This window comes from Tauraco erythrolophus, chromosome 6, assembly GCF_009769465.1.
Source record: "Tauraco erythrolophus isolate bTauEry1 chromosome 6, bTauEry1.pri, whole genome shotgun sequence".
Lineage (NCBI taxonomy): Eukaryota > Metazoa > Chordata > Aves > Musophagiformes > Musophagidae > Tauraco > Tauraco erythrolophus.
In genome coordinates, this window is record NC_141470.1 from 46,309,193 (window position 1) to 46,329,026 (window position 19,834).

The following is a 19,834-nucleotide window of genomic DNA, read 5'->3' on the forward strand; positions in this document are numbered from 1 at the left end:
AAAGCTTTCAACTTTGTCCTTTGAATCTTTACCTTTGACTTTAGTTCAAAGGTGATTAGAAGTTATGCTTGTGTAATACCTGCAAGTACAGATAGGATTTACACCCAGAAGAAAAGAGTATTTGATATAAATATGATTTATTACTGAAGTTATTAGAGGAGCAAATAACACAGCACAGAGATCAGAGCCGTGCTCATCAGCCTTTTAACAGCTTCAAACCCAGAAAAGTTATCGAGACTAAGCTACACGATGAGCAGTGCACAGAATACCTTGAAAATTGCAGATGTAGACTAAACTGAGTAGCTAAGATGAGCTGCAACATTTTATCTCCATACAAAGGCTTGAGAATTAGTCTGGGTATCTGTAGGAAGCTGAAGTCAGAGCCACTTTCAGGGATGTTTTGAGAAATACAGTAATAATGTGCAGATCTCAAGGTATGGGTCTGATAGTCTGTTCTCCCACAGAAACTTGCTGAAGTATGTAATTATAGATGTCAGAATACCTGGCTTTTCCATTTTTTGGGTGATTCATCTCTATGCTACCAGGCTCAAAAAGGGACTGTTAACTTTTTTAGGCCCATTATTGTTTTTTGTCCCATGTTCCATGGTTGATGCGCAACATTATGAAAGACTCTTCTGACCAGTTGTTAATCCTGGTGGGATAAAAATGTTGTCCTTTTTCTGATTTTGCACACTTAGTTTGTATATAGAGAGGGTCTCCCCAATATAAATTTATTGTATATTCCTTCTCACCAATCTGTCCTAATCTGTAGAGACTTGGGAATAAAAAAAGAAAAAATGCCTGTCCTACTTTTCTGCTCATCGGATCTCTTCGCATTTGTCATGTTTTAGCTGCTTGGTATCGCATTTCTCCCCTTTCACCTCCTACAGATAAACCTAGAGGACCGCAGGGAAGGTCCCCGATCACCGACCCTCTGAGCAACACAAGATCCAGAGGAGTGAAGGGGAGAGAATGTTGATGCTGGGGATGAGGCTGCATCAAAGCTAGTCAGGAGCAAGCAGCGAGTCTGATCCATAGTGTATTTTCCCTAGTGCACTCTCCAGTGGATTACCTAAGAGCAGACGCAGCTGGTGTACCAGGTCGTAGGACAGGCCTGTCTGACTACCAGGTCATGTGGGAAAGGAAGGGGCCAAAGTGTTAGACTGCAACTGGAGGACATCATCCACTGTGATTTTTTTTTTGTTTGGAGGACATTGCTGGTTAACGCGACCCTGGCTCACTTGTGTCCACTCTCCCAGCCTCCGGTAGATGACCTCTTTGCTGGCTCAGTAGGTCAGACTGAGCACCAGTGTCTGGCAGGTTTGGGTTGCAGAGCAGGAGAGAGGGAGGGAGTCAGGTACAGCTCATGTTCATGGAAGGAGAAAGCAGAGTGAATTCTGTGTGAGTCATGCTCAGGGCTGAAGGAGGGGCAGGTCTACCAGGAAGCATATGACTGCATCTCTTATCAGGTTGGGAAGGAATGCAGATTCTTGGGGTGCTATCAAGAAGGGAGAGGGAAGAGGCTACCCCATGCAGGAGAGTGGGAAAGTTGAAGCCCCTTCTGTAGGTGGGTTAGACATGCTGTGTTTAGGTCGCCAAGGAGGTGCAGGACAAGGATGTGAATGAAGGCTTTGAAGCAAAGCTTACTTCTGATGCAAACCTCTCTGCAAGATTTCATTTGTAGCACAACTTCATACCTATGTAGCCAGTGTACAACTCCCTGCATAATTACTATTTTAAAGCATAACCTGTATTTGAGAAAACATTCTTTATAACTCCATATTGGATAATAGGTTGCTAAGAAACAAAGGGTATTCCTTAAAAAGCAGGACATACCATCTGCTTAGCTTTGGTATATTGCTCTGTGATTTATGATGTAGAGATAGCATATGGATTTCTCTAGTTGTCTTAAGAGCCTGAAAACTGCCAAGCACCTTTAAAAGACTTTGGAATTGAGGAAGTATTTCCCATGCTAAAGGATTGTACTTAGCATCTAGTGTGGGACAAAACTCCAAAAGAGTATATGGAAAAAATTTCTGTTCGCAATGACCACCTATAAATAATCTTAAATGTATCAATGCACACAAAATAAAGTTTATGAAACAAAATAAGCTAGAAAATGGCAGTAGTTATATTAGCAATCATGCAAATCAATATAAGCATAAAATTGATAGTCTATCTTAAAATCAGATGGAAGATATATATTAAAAACACGTTCATAATCCAGAAAAAAATCCTAATACAACTCTTGGTGAATCTTCCCTAACACAATCTTCCACAAACTCAGTATGAAAGAACCTGTCTGATAGATGGTAGATTTTGATGTGACCAGAACTAGTTTCTTTGTATTCAAAACATCAGTCTAGCTATCAGAACATAGTTAATTATTAAACGTATGTGTATAATCAGGACACCTGACTTTGCAGATTGTTAGCAGGTTAGCGTAGTGTACTTCTGTTTAAGGAGATGAGAGAGGGAAAATAGGATTATAAATTTATTTGCAATGTTTTGTTAGGCTAAGAAAAATAACATAGAATATTCTTGCTAACTGCACATTGATGCAGTTTCCACGGTTTCAGTGCATTCTAGATTTAATCTAAAATGTCAAGGATCTTGGATCAGAGAATTTTGCTCTTAGTAATTTCATTTTTAACAAGCCTGCAGAGTACAAAGGTACTTTCGGAATGGAAGAAGTGTGGTGATCGGGAATGTGAGAGTAAGTAAAAAAGTTGTTTTTCAAAAGGAGTCTATGGTGCATGTGCAGCTATTTCGAATCATAATGTCGAAATTAGCAATGAAACAGACTGAGATGAGTAGCCATAGAAAATGTTGGTTGTCAATATACTAAGTTTATGAGCAATAGGATTAAACTTTTCAAACAAAAAGAGAAAAAAATACTTGCTGGATTGCGTTGTGTAAGTATCTAGAGATCAAAGTTCAGAAAAATGTTCTTGAATAGCTAGTTTTTCTCAGTTTTCCTCAAAACGGGCAGTATAAAGCAGCTTTAAAGTATTTTCAACTCCTTTACAGGTACAAAGAAATATATATTAAAAAAGGAAAAAAAAAGAAAAATGGTAGTCTATAAACTGAGAAAGATGACTATATATCTTGTGTTTATAGTACCTTCACAGCCCATTCTGCAAAATTCTATTTTTTTTTACTGTAAGCAAACTGGTATGTGTTTTTTGTAGTCCTTCTTACAAAAGATACTGTTAATTCATGCTCCTTACTTATTTTTTCTTTAACATGAAGAAAGAGCAGTAACTAGTCATGGAGTTTCTGGGCAGTAAATAGCTCTGCAGGAGGCAGAGCCACTGACTCTCACACGGGCAATGATAAATAACACCCCATTTATTCCCCATTGATTACCACGGTGAAACCTGTCACAATCATATGTAGTTGAAGATGTTTCTAAGCTGCCTCCATTGGTTTGGCAGCCTTAATTTTTGTACTTTGAATGTGGATGGCATGTTCTGAAGTGGGAGAGAGCTTAGATGTTCTCTGCTGAAGGATCCTTATTTTCTTGTGGAGTCATACTGCCTTTGGTGGGTTCTGGATGCTGAGAGATGTCTGTCTTTGTGGACTAGCATGTGGAATGGGCTCCAACCTGACGAGAGCACATCAGTAGTGGTTTCTGTGGGGAGATGGGTGGAGACAATGAGAATTTGAAGTCATTCAAACTGAATTGGAAACTTTGTTTTTGACAACGTGTTTCAGGTTTATATATTGCTTAAACTTACCTTTTTTCTTCATAAGATAAATGTATTCAAAATACAGGACAAAATCCCTGAAATCATTACTAGATTTAACTTAGAATTTCTAAAATACACAATTGTAAATATGCCTGCGAAATATTTTTTAGCTGTTTAGATCTGGATTTAGTAGTTGAACTTGCTGATTCTCCACATGCATTTCAGTGTTGAAAGCTCAGCTGAATAAGGACTGGAAAATGCCCATATAGGACAAGAGCTTTTCTCCTTGATGTCTGTAGTGAATAGGAAAGAAAACAGGATAGGGCTGCTTTTTACATTAGTTGCTTTCCACTTGACGATATAGATGGATTAGTATCATAACAAAGCATGTATTGACATATTAACGAACATTTTAATGTTTTTATATATATTGGACTTCTTCAGTAACCTATCTAACTTCAGACAAAATGGCTGCTCTACTTATTTGTTTCTTTCTTTCTACATACTATTCCAGCGGCAATGAGCAGAGTTCAAGCCACTACAGACTACTTAGGGCCTGATTGCCGGTATCTTAACTTCAAAACAGGGGAAGAGATAATGGTATACTCCAAACTTTCAAGGAAAAATGAAAACTTTTGGACAGGAAGTGTAAGTACTTCAATCTGAAAGATTTTCCCCCTAAAGAATTTAGAAAGTATAATAATAGTGTAACAACTGCAGTCTGCTTGCTTCTAGGGATCTTCTGTCTCTTTTGTAATGTTAACCAGTCGTGGATCAATACAGTATTTGGGAGACGGGTCATTGTTACTATCTTTATATGGAAAGGGAAAATAAAATCTTGGCAAAGATCACTCATGGAGAAACAAAGTCAAGATTAGAATCCAAGTTTTCTGTCTTCTTCATCTAACTTTTGTTTGGCTACAATGATTTCATCTGGTTCCCTTAAAAACATTCAGGTCTATCAGGTGAGGTACGTATTTACAGGTCTGTGGGTAAGAAGGTTTTACAGTTGCTTAATCATTGATCCAGTATTGGGACCTGACTACACAGTTCAGTGCTCAAGGAAAGTTCCCAGAGAAGTTCTCATGCATATTTAATGATTTGGAACAATTGACAATGTAGATAGAAGAGCCATGTTGTTATGTTATAGCTTAGAAGGAATAAAGGCATTGATCCAAATCCAACTGCTAGTAAAACCATGTAAGTGCTTCAAAAACAGAAGATATTGGTAAACTGTTTTTGTTTTAAGTCACATTTAAGTCACATCTGTCACATTTATTGTTTCATAGTGAAATTCTGCCTTCCTCTTTTTCATCCGAGAGTATCTTTGCAGGTACCTCACTCTTCCTTGCTTTCCAAGATGTATTCCTCCATTAAAGGCTATGTGTAATGGTTTGATGTAAAGCTAGTGGTTAGGTTCTTGGTCAGACTGACCCCTACTTGATTCTTTTGGGCATTATCATCAGCTTATTTTCTGTCATGTTCCTGTCTTCATCTCCATTTTCTCTTCAGCTGCAGCTGGCCTCATACCTGAATTTCATAATGTACTTTTCTTGTAACTTACTATGAGTCATTAGTTATTAAGGCACGATTTTTCTTCCACTTGAGTGAATGGGAAACTTGCAGCTGATTTTAGTAGGAGCTGGCTGAGACGATTTGTGCATACAAGACTGTCTGCAGTGGAAGCACTCTTGAGGCTGCTGGTTCGGTTCGGGCTTGCTAGCTTCAGGTGGGATTCGTGTTTCTCGAAGCAGGAAGACAGTCTTTGCCCATGAGCTAGCAGGGCTCATTCACAGGGCTTTAAACTAGATTTGAAGGGGGAGGGGGACAATACCAAGCTTGATAAAGATATGCTGGAAGCACCTGAAGAGCAGCAGAAAGGAATTCCAGCCACTCCAGCCAGTAGGTCATCTTCATCCAGGGCCCAGCTTAAATGCCTCTATGCAAACGCAGGTAGCATGGGGAATAAACAAGAGGAGTTAGAAGTGTGTGCGCGCCTGCAGGGCTATGATGTTGTTGGCATCACGGAAAAGGGGTGGAATGGCTCCTATGACTGGAGTGTAGGAATGGAAGGATACAGGCTCTTTAGGAAGGACAGGCAGGGGAGATGAGGAGGAGGTGTTTCCCTTTATGTCAATGACCAGCTGGAGTGCATGGAGCTCTGCCTGGGGATGGATGAGGAGCTGACCGAGAGCTTATGGGTCAGGATTAAAGGGAGGGCAGGGACAGGGGACATTATAGTGTGAGTCTGCTACAGGCCACCTGACCAGGAAGGCTGAGTGGATGAGGCCCTCTACAGACAGATAGGAGTGGCCTCATGTTCACGAGCTCTGGTCCTCATGGGGGACTTCAGGGAGCTCCTGGATAAACTCAAACACAAAAAGGAAGGCTACAGAGAGTGGAAGCAAGGACAGGTAGCCTGGGAGGAATGCAGAGAAATTGTCCAAGCAGCCCGGGATCAGATCAGGAAAGCTAAAGTCCTGACAGAATTAAATCTGGCCCAGGATGTCAAGGGCAACAAGAAAAACTTCTATAGGTATGGCAATGATAAAAGGAGGACTAGGGAAAATGTGGGCCCTCTCTGGAAGGAAACAGGAGAACTGGTTACCCAAGATATGGAGAAGGCTGAGGTACTCAATGACTTCTTTGCCTCATTCTTCACTGGCAGCAGCTCCAGCTGCACAGCCCAAGTCACAGAAGCCAAAGGCAGGGACTGTAAGAATGTAGAACCGCCCACTGTAGGAGAAGATCAGGTCCAAGACCATCTAAGGAACCTGAAGGTGCACAAGTCCATAAGACCTGATGAGGTACATCTGCGGGAACTGGTGGATGAAGTTGCTAAGCCACTATCCATAATATTTGAGAAGTCGTGGCAGTCTGGTGAAGTTCCCGCCAACTGGAAAGGGAAAAACATAGCCCCCATTCTTAAAAACGGAAAAATGGAAGACCTGGGGAACTACAGGCCAGCCAGTTGCACCTCTGTGCCTGGCAAGATCACGGAGCAGATCCTCCTGGCGACTATGCTAAGGCATGTGGAAAAAAAGGAGGTGATTGGTGACAGCCAACATGGCTTCACTAAGGGCCTACAAGAAAGCTGGAGAGGAATTTTTTACAAGGGCATTTGGTGATAGGACAAGGGGTAATGACTTTCCACTGAAAGAAGGTAGATTTAGATTAGATCTAAAGAATAAATTCTTCACTCTTGAGGGTGGTGAGGCACTGGAACAGGTTGCCCAGAGAAGTTGTGGCTGCCCCATCCCTGGAAGTGTTCAAGGCCAGGCTGGATGAGGCTTTGAGCAACCTGGTCTAATGAAAAGTGTCCCTGCCCATGGCAGGGGGGTTGGAACTAGATATTTCTTTAAGGTCCCTTCAAACCCAAATGATTCTATGATTCTACATTCACAAAAATAATACAGAAAATAGTAGTATGGAGTAATATACTTCTTGTTTTTTGAAATGGCAAATGAAATGCTTTTGTGATGGAAAAATAAACCAATCTTTCGGCCAAAAAAAATGACGGGGGTAGGGGAGAGTCTATAAACTTACTATTTGTTTAGTCATACTTTTCTAGCATATATGCAAGTACCTAACATACTTATCACTGACATTTAAAGGCTCTCATTCCTTTTATATTTTTTACAGAAAGGAAAGGATTTTGGATATTTCCCAAAAGATGCTGTGAAAGTTGAGGAAGTTTTTATTGCAGAAGAAGTTGAAGTGCTTACCAAGGTAAACCAGCATCACCAGATTCTCCAATGTAGTTCACAGCAATTGAAAATACGATATCCAGTTAGAAATTCAAGTGTTGATGTGTATTTTGTTTCAGGTAATTCAAAAAATTTTTTTTCATTATTGCTCCATTTGCATGTTTATTGTCCTCTAATTTTTATCTAATAAATTATATAGAACCATTAGGAATAAGTACTTGCAGTCCTTTGTGTCAAGTTATACACATGTATAACTACACAGAAAGAAAGAGAATAAAGACATATCACTGTGCTACACAGTGCTGTAGAAAATTACACCTGAAAACATTTTAAAAGTTAATACTGTTCTTTTAGGAAACTGATTTCCTTTGTCTTCATGGAGATAAGTATGATTTTGAAAATGAAGATAGCACATTACATGATGACAGCAAAGAAAGTGAATATTTATCATCTGATGCAGAACCAAAGCTGCATGAAAATGAACTCTTAAAACATACAAGAGACTCTATGCAAAAGGAAGAAAGAGTTGACTCAGTTTCTGAAAATGATTCCAAGGAATCTCACACTCAGGAAGAATCTGCAAGCAAAAAGCTGGTTAGAAAAACTGAGAACAGAAAAGATGATACTGAAGAACCGCAAATGCAAAACAATCTCCCACTAGAACCCATTTCAGCTCAGTCTAGTTGGATTGCAGGATGGTTCACCACAGGAAGTAAAAAAGATGAAGAGCCCTTAAAAGCCGTTACTGAATCTTTAGAAGAAAATACATACAGAGGCAGGAAAATAGTGGTAACTGCTGAAAATGACTTACAGGAGCCAAACGATAAGGAGGAACAAGAACCTCCAGCATCTGTTTGGTTTCAAGGTGGGCTGACAGGCTTTCTGTATTTTGGTGAAGAGAACGTGGATGTTGGTTTGGCATCGGAAAAAAATGATCCACAAATCCATGATGTTTCTGGTGTGCCTGGACATTCCAATAATGAACAGGAAACAGCGGTCACAGAGTTATTGACAGAAGAAGAAGAGAGTGAAAACCAAGGATCCCAATCAAATTGGTTTAATTTGGGTTTAAGTAATGTTCTTAATTTCGGCCATGCTGAGAAAGATACAATTGCTATGGAAGATCGGCAAAGCAAAGAAACAGAGGATGAAACAAATAAGAATGAAGAAGTGCAGACTTTAGATCAGGAAGCATCACACATGGACAAAGAATCAAAGGAGACAGTTAAAGCAGCGACAGATGAAGAAGATGAAGAGAATTATGCACAAGAAATAATAGATTCAAGCAGTAACATGCCAAATCCTGGGGAGATACCAGCAAGTGTGCATACTATCAATGACACCAAAAGCACCTCAAATAGCATAGAATCATCTTTTGATATAGTGACAGGTGACAAAGAGAAGCCAATTGAACCTTACCATTCAGAACAGGATTTGGTATCAGAAAGACAACTGCTGAAAAACACTGAAGCTAAAAAGAGAAATCAGGAGTCAGAAAGCAAACACGGCCAGTCAGGTTGGTATACGAATATCTATAATAGCTTTATTAATTATAATATGGACACATATGATAATCAACAGGAACATGAATCAATTGCATCAGATCAGACAACTTCTTCTCCTAGCCCACCTCAGAACTGTGATCCTTCAGACACAAAAAATATAGAAGAAAAGCCTGACATAGCTGAAGAACAGAGCCACTTCTTCCCTTTTAGTCATTTTGCAGACATACTGAAGTTTCAGAGTTCGACAGCCAAAGAAGAGCAGGTGCAGCGTTTGCAAGATAATGTGATTTTTAGTGAAGAAACTCCTCAAACTGAAAATGATGATGAAATATTACAAGGTAATAATAACAAAGCAATGGAAGTACATGTAAATCAGAGGGCTAGTGAGGAACCGTCTGAAAAAGATGAGGGTGCAATCCAAGAAAGCAATCTGTTTTCTCCACTAGCAGTGCAAAACAATGAACACAGTAATGAAAAAGCAAAACATTTTTTCAAGTTAGTTGGTGATAGTGATGCTTCACAAATTTTATCTGTTGAAACGCAGGTACAACCTGAAGTTTCTCAAAGACAATATGTACCCTTGTTTAGTTATTCCAGTGCTGAAGAACATATTTCTAAGAGTAGTGAAAGTCAGGAAAACATCAATATAAATGGTTATAACAATGACCCTGTCTCCAAAGATTCTCCACATTTACCTTCAAAATTAAATTTTGAAAATACAGTGGAAACTGGAACTTATCTGCACGCAAAATCAAAAATGAAAACAGTTAAAACAGTGCAAAAAGAACAAAATAACCTGAACACTTTTATTCAAGAATCTGTAAATTCAGAAAACAAATTACCACATTATGGGGAACTACCAGGAACTGCAGATCATCATCTGGGCATCAAGACGACCCCACGTGACAGTGAACCAAGTCTTAATATGGAAGCATCTGAGAAAGGTCTATCAGTTGGATGCTGTGATACAGAACAAAATTCAGCATTGAGAAGCCAGTTCAAAATGAATGCTGATGTAAAAGAGAAAATTCACAAACCAGAGAATAAAAATGACCCACTGGGTTTTTATGAAAACAACATCAAAGATTCCAGTCAGGATGTTTTTACTGACGAACAGGATCAGAAATCTGAGGAGTCCCAAGAACTGACACCAGACCAGCCTTCCTCTCCTCACCCCTCCTCTAGTGGCTTCAGTTTAACAGGTACCAAAACTTCCAAAGAAAGTGGCCAATCGGAAGACATATGGAGTTTCGGAATAGAAGGTAAAAATTGCGTGCTGCGAATAGAAGAACTAAGCTTCCGTAATAAAAAAGGCTTCAGTATAAGCCTTGATAGAGTACTATGAGGAAAAGAAACTGAAGGCACCTCAAATCAGAAGGTTAGAGGTAATGAATCAGGTAATGCAGACACCTCCAAAGAGAATGATCTTTCTCTTCAGCTGGCAGTGCAAAATAACAAATAGAGCAGTGGAGGGGGAAAAAAAAAAACAACACCACAACAACAAACAACAAAATCTACCAGATAAGTAAAAGACAAGACGACACTTGATGCTCTTGTTGATAGCTTGTCAGGAGAGAAGCTACGAACTGAACAAATTCCTATGAAAGTGCAACGTCATCAGAAAGGTGAAGCAGAAATAATACAAGAAGATTCATGTTCCTAACATGAGCTTCTGGTACCAGAGGATGGGTCAGAGGACAGTCTTAATCTAGATCTTAGAAAAAAATATAAAAATCACATGTGTTATAGTAAAAGAAAAGATTATCCTGCATCATCAGATTTAGGCCCATCAATTGAAGCTGTTATGACAGTGCAAGATTCAAAAACATAGAAAATGAATCTGAGTTTTGGAGGGCATCATCAAACACTACTTCAAAAGGCACAGTAATACCAAAGTACTCAGCTGAATCCAAGCCCCAAAACAATTTATAAAGAAAATTTATTGACAATAAAAGCAACAGAGCAGTCACGTGACATTAGTTTGACTGAATCTGAATTTTTACCCTAGAAGCCCTCTAAAATAGAAGACAATTTTAAAGAAAAAAAATAAAAAAGCATTACAGTTAGTGTCTCCTAAAACTCTCAAACTAGAAAACCAGACTGCTATTAAAAAAAAACATATTAGTTAAATCTCAGCATTCTGGGATTGCTTAGAAACCTGGCTGATAAAATATATGTTGAAAAAGAAGATAATGTTGTAATTGAAAGTACGTATAATATTGAAAAATTAATTGTTGCTACTAAAACAAGATAGGAGAGGGAAAGAAAAAAAAGAAAGAACCTGAATATCAGAGAGTCAAAGTGCAGAAATATAAATAATAAAAATTATATTCTAACAGAAAGGGTTTCAGGTAGTATTTTTACCAGGCCATCAAGATTCTTTGCAAATATGTTTAGTAAACCTAACAATTAAGCCTGTAGAAAAAAGTCTGAGGATACATGTTTTGTTAAAAAAAAAAAAAAAAAGAAAGAAAATAGGAATGACACTAGGACTACTAGGATTAAATACTGTACAGAAGAACGAGATGGAGTTTAGAGAAAAGGGATCTGAACAAGAAAAAGATACTCCTAAATCTGTAGATGGTGTAGAAAATGATGACATCAATTTAGAAGTCATGCAAGACACACTTGAGGAAGGACAGCTTGGCAATTTGCAAAAAATACTGCTGCAGAATCCAACGAAAACAAGGGAATTGTCAAAATCATAGTAGGGCAAACAGTTCATGTCCCAAAACCCAAGCAAAGCCAGGCAAATATTGTATGATAAACACTCAGATTTACCCAACCCTTTGATTACATTCCAGCAATTTTATCTGAAGTTAAAACAAGTTGTTAAGCAACCCTTAGAGCATTTCAGTGAGGGAAGCAAACTGGTGCTGCTGCACCACAATTTTAAAAGACTCATCATGAAGTCAGAGCTTGCTCATGTAAAGACAACGCTATGCAAAGGAAACAAATGATTGTGTCTGCACAAAAGGGGCACAATTTGGACACTGGACAGGAAAAATGTATGGAAAAAAAGGAATGTTCTTCTAGAGCTGCCAGAGCTTTTGTCTGCTATAACAATTAAGTGTGCAGCCCAAACTGCAGCTAAAGGTACCGGACTAAATGCTTCACTAACAGAGATTTGGCAAGAGCAAAATACGCTTCGTTTGAGGGAAAAAGTATAATGCATTCAATGCTGTCTCATTCTGGGGATTTAAAATCAAGAGGTAGCAAGCCCAACTCATAGGAGTTAATGACTGATTTATGATATTTTGAGGATCTGATAATACAGATCGAGTTAACATAATGGTAACAGTTTAAGAGCTAGTTATTCTTCCTGACTTCTGACTCTTGGATTATTTGTGATGGGTATCTTTGGCCAGTAGTGGCTTGAAGCATTGAATTAAAAATTAATCAATTTGTAATCTTTTTTTTTTTTTTTTTTCTATTTGGGTAAGCAAGGTGTGGGGTTTTTGAAAGCAGTATTTTATGTGCTTCGGGAAATTTACTCCAAGTCACTGAAACTGTGGCAGCTAGAGGTGCCTTCAGTCATACTTCTGCATAACATGCCTCTGTTTTTTTGTATTTCACAGTGAAGTCTGTTATCTTGTGGGAAGCTGTTAATCTTTAATCCCATATGGCATTTTTACTTGTTCTTTTCATAAAGCTTTTCCCACTTGTATTTGGGTATATTATAATAAAGAGATCTACTAATCCTGAACAGGGAATCTATAGGCTATCAAAACAAGCTTTTTTTTTTTCCTGAACATTGATTTCAATTACTTTACTACAACATCAGTTTTGCTTAAAGTTCTGTCCTCCAAAATCTGTTCTGAGATCATTATTTGATCCAGTATTTCTTAAATCATAAATCTGTAGCACATTTTTACTCTGGTGTAGCACTATAGTGTTCGGCTTTAAGCTGGGGAAAATAATAAAAAAAATCAAAAAATCAATATCTCTGTAGAGGTTAATATCTTATAAAAGTGTGTAAGTGGAATCCTCTGAAAATAAGCATGATTTCCCTTCACAATTACTTGCAGGCATAGGCAGCAGAAGAAAGCTACTAGAAGAAACGCCAGTGAAGGAACATGAAATGAATGCAGCTGTAGACAGTGAACTTGATAGTCACCAACATTCTAAAGCAACAGTGATTCCTTCAGTAAATTCTGAAGAAAAAATGGACAGTTCAGTAGTTGACTTTCCATTTGACATCAAAAAACCTTTTTCAGATGCTATCCAGGACTACACTCCAAGTAATGGTAAGTATTAAGCTTCTTTACTTTAAGGAAAATAAATCTGCAATCTTTAAAAAAAAAAATAGCTGGAATGATATTAAGTTGATAATTGTAATATAAACTCTTTTTTTTCCTTATGAACGAACCAGAAGGTGGCTGGATATATCAGATACTTCTGCGCTTGAATGCTCTTGAGATCAGGGAATTGATAAAATCTATATTTTCAGCAGTGACGAGTGTTATCAAAAAGGTAAGGATTCTTTATGTGCTATACTGTTGACATTAGTGCAAAATTAAGGCAGTTACTGGTTATGTTCCGCAATGAAGCTCCTAAAAAAAAAAAAAAGAAAGAAAGAAAAAAAGACCCTTTCAAATAAACCCTCTGCAGTCCCCTTGCTTCTGGAGGTATCTGATGCTAAATGAGACAGAGATGGAACAAGAAAATGTCAGGTCAGCTGCTGTTCATCTGCCTCTGTTGTTTGCACTGCAGAATCTGATGAACTTAGTGTTGGGTTGTTTATTACACAACAGCCAGGAAATGCCTCAGTGGCCAAAATATCAGCATTATTTTTGTTGGGGTTTGTTTGTTTGCTTGTTCGTTTGTTTTAAATGAAACTCCTAGCTCCCTCTAGTTCCCATGACAGTACTGATTAAATTTGTTTGGACTTAAAAACTTTGGGTTAGGATGAGTAAAACACCGAGAATTCTTGATTGTTTTTAAAAAGTAATTTCAAAGCCTTGATTCTCAAAGATGCCCATAGTTCACAACTGCTTTAAAAATACTTTTCTAAGCCAAATATATAAAATATAAAATGGTATTATGATTTATATGGAGATGTCTTAAATATCAAAATGTAGAGACAGAGTGAAAGTGGATCTTACTGGACATAACTGCACAGGAAAAAATGCTACCAGAGAATGTGAGGAAAGGCAGATGGTGTTGCACTGTCCCCTCTAAACAGAGGAGTGGTATCAGGTGAAGTGGTATATGGTAAACTTCATTAATTTTGGTACTTTGGTTTAACTTTGTTAGATTGGGTAACTGAAGTTTAAGAACCACGCAAATTTGTTCCTGATTTCCAGTGTACTTACATAGATTCTGGCAAAATTGCAGGCTAGGAGAAGAAAACTGAAGGGCTTTGCTTTTTTTTTTTTCTCATGAACCAGATTATATTTCAGTGCTCACTGACAGTTCCCTGTTGTGGCAAACAATACAATTATTGTATTGTCTGATACAGCTAAAAATGCCACTTTCACCTATTGCTGCCTCTTAGGTGGTACCAGCTCCACAGGCAAGTCACTTACCTTGCACTTTGAAAATTGAGTTGTCCTATGTTTAAAAAAAAAAAAGTGTAATAAGTACATGGGATCAAGTGCACCCTCAGCAAGTTTGCTGACGACACCAACCTGTGTGGTGTGGTCGACACGCTGGAGGGAAGGGATGCCATCCAGAGGGACCAGGACAGGTTTGAGAGGTGGGCCTGTGAGAACCTCATGAAGTTCAACAAGGCCAAATGGCAAGATTCTGCCCATGGGTCAGAGCAATCCCAAGCACAAGTACAGGCTGGTCAGAGAATGGATTGAGAGCAGCCCGGAGGAGAAGGACTTGGGAGTGCTGGTGAATGAGAAGCTCCACATGAGCCAGCAATGTGCACTGGCAGCCCAGAAAGCCAACCGTATCCTGGGCTGCATCCAAACAAGCATGGCCAGCAGGTCGAGGGAGGTGATTTTGCCCCTCTACTCTGCTCTCGTGAGACCCCACCTGGAATACTGCATTCAGCTCTGGAGTCCCCAACACAAGGACATGGAGCTGCTGGAGTGGGTCCAGAGGAGGGCCACAAAGATAAACCAATGGCTGGAACACCTCTGCTATGAAGCCAGGCTGAGAGAGTTGGGGCTGTTCAGCCTGGAGAAGAGAACGCTCCGAAGTGATCTTATTGCAGCCTTCCAGTACCTAAAGGGGGCCTACAGGAAAGCTGGAGAGGGACTTTTTACAAGGGTGTGTAGTGATAGGACAAGGGGCAAAATGGCTTTAAAGAGGATAGATTTAGATCTAAGGAAGAAATTTTTACAATGAGGGTGGCGAAACACTGGAACAGGTTTTGCAGAGAAGTTGTATATGCCCCACCCCTGGAAGTGTTCAAGGCCAGGTTGGATGAGGCTTCAAGAAACCTAATCTAGGGGAAGGTGTCCCTGCCCCACGGCAGGGGGATTGGAACTAGATGATCTTTAAGATCCCTTCCAACCCAAACTGTTCTATCATTCTGTGACTCTACATGTTAAAAAAAAAATAGGAAAAAAGTCTAATTCAAAACGATAATTAGTCCTAGCGAATGAGATGAAAAATAATCCATGGCTATGTGGCATCGCAGCTACCGTTTCTCGCGTCTGCGTGTCGGCAGATGGATTTTTAACGGAGAAACTCCAGAAATCCGGCTGGAACGCCGCTCAGCGCCCGCGAGCACAGCGCGGCCCCGCGCCGGCCGCCGCCGGTCGTTGATCCACCTGTTGCCCTCCCCGCCCCCTCTGCCCGCCCCCCGCCCTCTCCGCCGGGCAAATGCCAGCTCCGGCTCCGTGTTTGGGAACACGGCCGGCGAGGTGCCGTGTCTCCCCGGGAGCCAGGCCTTTCCTGAGGAATCCAGCCCAGGTAGTTTTGTTTTCGTAAGGACCTGCTGCCGCACGGGTACAGATGGAGCCAGCCGGCGCCAAGGAGGAGGTGAGTTTCCCTGTGCTTAAGTTTAAGGAGGAACAGGAGTAGGTTTGTGGCCAGCGGGGCGCCGTCAGTACCGGAGAACGGGAGGGGGAACGGCGGCGGGCGTACGCCGAGGGGAGCTGTCGGTGTTTCCCGTCTGCGGGCGTAATGCGAAAGAGAGGGTCTGACGGGAGAGGTCCCGCAGCGCCGGGCGAACAGCCGCGGTGGGAGGGCGAGGAGAGGGCACCCTTGAGGCGCACCTGCCCCTTGGCCCTGCCGGCTCTGGAGGCACCCCCGCTGTGGGCGAGGCTGCTGCCGTCGCGTTCTCACCTCCCTCCCCCGGCAGTGGTATCTCCCGCTCCGTGCCCCCGCTGGCGGTGTCGCGCCCCTATTCGTGTCGCAGTGGTACAGCCCGCGGCTCCCACCTGTGCCCGCGCAGTTTCCCCCTCCCCGCGGCAGCAGTGGTTTTTCCTGCCCCCCCCCCCCGCTCCCCCGCCGCAGTGGTACAGGCCGGTTGTCAAGCGGCGAGCCGGAAAGGGCCGCGCGGTGGTGGGGCCGTGCCGCCGCCTGCGGTAAGATGGCTGCCGGCGGCCGCGGGGATGCTTTGGACGTCGCAAGCGCCAGCTTGTGGCTGGGCCTGCGGGAAAGCGCGCAGCGCTACTGCGGGTTGGCCTTGGAAGGGGCGCGCAGGGTGAGTGAGTGCGGGACCCGTCTGCGCCCGGGGTTGGCTCTGGCACACCCCCCGCCAGGGCCGGGGTCTTGTGCAGCGGCGCCTCGGCGCTGGGAGAAGCGGCGGCGGCGGCAGCGAGGGGCTCGGGGCTGAGAGAAGCGGCCCCACACCGGAGCGCGCGGCTGCGGCACGGAAGCCCCGTGCGCGGCGTAGCGCCGGGCCGTGCTGCGCCGGCGGGCGTCGGGGCCCGGCAGCCCTCCGGGAGCTGCGCGGCCGTGCGGCAGCCCGGGGGCTCCCGGGGCCGTGCGGGTCCTGCCGAAGCTGGCCGTTTCTTCGGGAATAACGGAGGTCATAGGGAGCCGAGGCAGGGAAACGGGCGCTCCTGGAGTTCACGGGCGTGCACGCCCCTCTCGGCTTGAGGTGGGGGCGTTCTTTAATTAAAGACATGGCGATTAAGACTTTACTGCACAGCAGCACGTTCTTAAACACGGTGACGTGTAGCGAACATGAGCTGCGTTCAGCAGGTTACATCTTTAAGAAAATAGTGGTATCTGCTCGCAAATAGAGTGCGAGTGTGTTTAAGTGCTTAGTGTTAATTAATTGACTGTGTCCGGGATGTTATTTTAGCATGAAGTTGACTGAGCAGGTTTTTCTACCATACAAGTTTTCTACCAGTAAATCATAAAATATTTATTAGTACTTATTCTTCTAACAGTAAAATGTGTAGGCAACTTGAAGAATTAACGGTAATTGGTAGGTTTGGAAGGAAGAGTTTTCAGAGACTTGTATAGTCGTCATCGTATCTTGTTGGAACTTTTATTTTTTTTTTCTTCACTTGGTAAATATATAATTTAAAAATGAAATACTTCTGTTATCCATTTTCTCAGAGTTTTGGGAAAAAAATAGATGTACAAGCCTTACGAAGTCAACATGTAATGTGTATTTCTGTTTAAAATATTAACCTCTTTTCCTTTAGTTGAAGTTTTTACTTTATTTTTCAGGCCGTGGCTTCACTACCTGAAGATATGAGACCTGGTCCTGATCTGTATGGTTTCCCTTGGGAAATGGTGATTTGCGCTGGCGTTGTGGGAGCTTTTACAATTCTCTTGTTCCTATATAGAAGCTATCAATCAGTAAGTGTTGATATTACATGCGAGTATGTAGAGTGCGTTAGTGGTTTGAATTGAAATTGCTATTCTGTTCAAGATACATAACCCTTCAGAGTTTTAAATATGTTGTGGTTGAATTTAGAATCCCTCTAAAGGAGAAATTGAGAAGTAGTCTGTTTTATCAAGGGAGTGTTTGGACATGTACTGAGTGACTGTTGTCATTAGAGGAAGTTCAATGAAACTCGCTGTAGTAAGGCTTCCTTTTTTCTTCGCTTTTTAATTTCTGCACCAGACTTTCAATGTCAGCCCTTAAATTATTTTCACGGGATCTAGAGGTCTTCCGTAGGGCATATGTATTGCTGTGCATATTGGGTATCTCTGTGACTACGCTGGCTATGGCCAGACCAGCTCAAGGTAGTTGTAAGCAAAAGCAATCCAGATGGATTCCCGTCAAGGGAGGCATTTTAAAACTTTTTGGACAGTGACCTTGATTCTGTTTATTGGAACACTGAACCAGTTTTACTGTGTGCTGTTTGTAAGCGCTAAGCTCATGACTTTGACAAACGCAGTACTGAAACCTTTTCATGCACAAATCGGACTATATTTTTGCGGTAAGGGTTGTCTTCTATTGTGAGTAAGTAAGAATCTGAGTAATAACGGCTGCCCACCATACTCTCCCTGCTAATGAAATGGGGTCAGTATTCTAAGTTTCTCCCCAGTTTTTGCATACTCTTCAATAGACAGAATGTGATTTTGGTGCTAGGTGTGATGATACTTATGTTTGAAGATAGATTGCTTGGTGGTTTAGTTTTTCAGATATAAGCAACTGCATTTTTAGGGTTCTAACGTCAACTTAAATCTGGAAAAATGCCACCTTATTCTGCAGCAGCAATTCAGATTGTCTGGAAGGGGATCTGTATTCCTGTAATTTAATGTATCTATAACTTGGAGCCATTCCTTCTGTTTTCTAGCAGCATATCTCTAGGTGGTATGAAAGAGATGTTTCAACTTCTTCAATTGATCAAGCAGCAACTTCAGTATTGTTTTCCTCCTGTATATGTCACTGAGGCATTAGATATTACACAAGTTACTGATAGCTTTTTCAGTCATCCATACTTAGAACTGCACTGACTATTCTTTGAAGAGTTAATAGTAACTTACTGAAAAGAAACGAGGTTTGGTTTTGGGGTTTTTTGGGGGCATGATAGGATAAGGTGTGCATATTACTTTCTTCCTCTTTTTCTATTACTTGAACTCCTTGGCCATCCCATGGCTTCAAATGAGGAGGAAACAGGGAAAATCTGAGAGACTCCTTTTATATTAGGCACATGATCCAGGCCCACCCTTGAGAGGAACCCTGTGTTGTAAAGCTTTTGTGATTCAGCCAAGTTCTGCATCTCTTATCCAGGCGATTTGTGACAGATTTTGTCCTGCAGTTTGTTAGATTTTGATTCTAGGGTGCTAGACCCCATGTGGCAGCTGCTGATTTGGCACTTCCCACTGAACTGCATCTGGGAAGGATGCCCATCAAGTAGTGCCCATACTGCAGCTCTACCTGTTACATATATACAACGTGTGGGGTTTTTTTCTCTTAGGAAGTTAAGTCTGAGCTGGCATGTGGAGCCTCCCCTTCCCCTGCCTTTCCTACTCTTTGGGCTCTGCATGTCCATTACCACTTTGTGTTGGTAGTTATGGTTAATGTGATGACTATACAGAGGTGTGTCATAAAAGCGATCCACATGAAAACTAACCTCCTTTCTGCTCTTCTCTCTATTTAATTAGAGTGGGAGAAGGACAGGGCAAACGCACAGCCATGGAGGGGGTTAGAGCAGAGGATGCAATTGCATGTTTTTTACAGCAGTCTGTATTTATATTCCTTTTTTAAGTTCCATGGTTAAGCTGATCATGGAAACTAGAGCTTAAAAGATTAATTTTCAGGTACTATGCAAGAGTAATTGATCAGCTGTTTTCAGTATTTATTCTTTTTATTTCAGGTTAGAAGTCGACTTTATGTAGGTAAGCTTATTTTTCATACTCTTTCTTTGGAGTATGACTTTTTCTTTTTTTTTTTCTTTTTTATTTCTTTTCATTATTTGGATGTTGCAACACTTAACTGTCTTCCTTTTTTTAGGAAGAGAAAAACAACTTGCCAATAAAATTGCTGAACTAGTTGAAGACAAATGCAAAATTCTTGAAACACTCAGCCTTTGCAAAAAAGAGGTAATGGTCCTTATGT

General features: G+C 41.2%; 1 protein-coding gene across 1 annotated transcript in view; it reads left to right on the plus strand.

Moving 5' to 3' along the window:
- Window positions 1–2,601: 2,601 nt before the first annotated feature.
- MIA2 (MIA SH3 domain ER export factor 2) overlaps window positions 2,602–19,834 on the plus strand; it is a 40,151-nt gene continuing 22,918 nt past the window's right edge. The window contains 9 exon segments of the mRNA XM_086612650.1: window positions 2,602–2,716; window positions 4,207–4,340; window positions 7,335–7,421; window positions 7,754–8,915; window positions 12,933–13,151; window positions 13,277–13,377; window positions 17,491–17,622; window positions 19,593–19,614; window positions 19,730–19,818. Of these exon segments, the coding sequence (XP_086468776.1) occupies window positions 2,602–2,716; window positions 4,207–4,340; window positions 7,335–7,421; window positions 7,754–8,915; window positions 12,933–13,151; window positions 13,277–13,377; window positions 17,491–17,622; window positions 19,593–19,614; window positions 19,730–19,818 (2,061 nt within the window).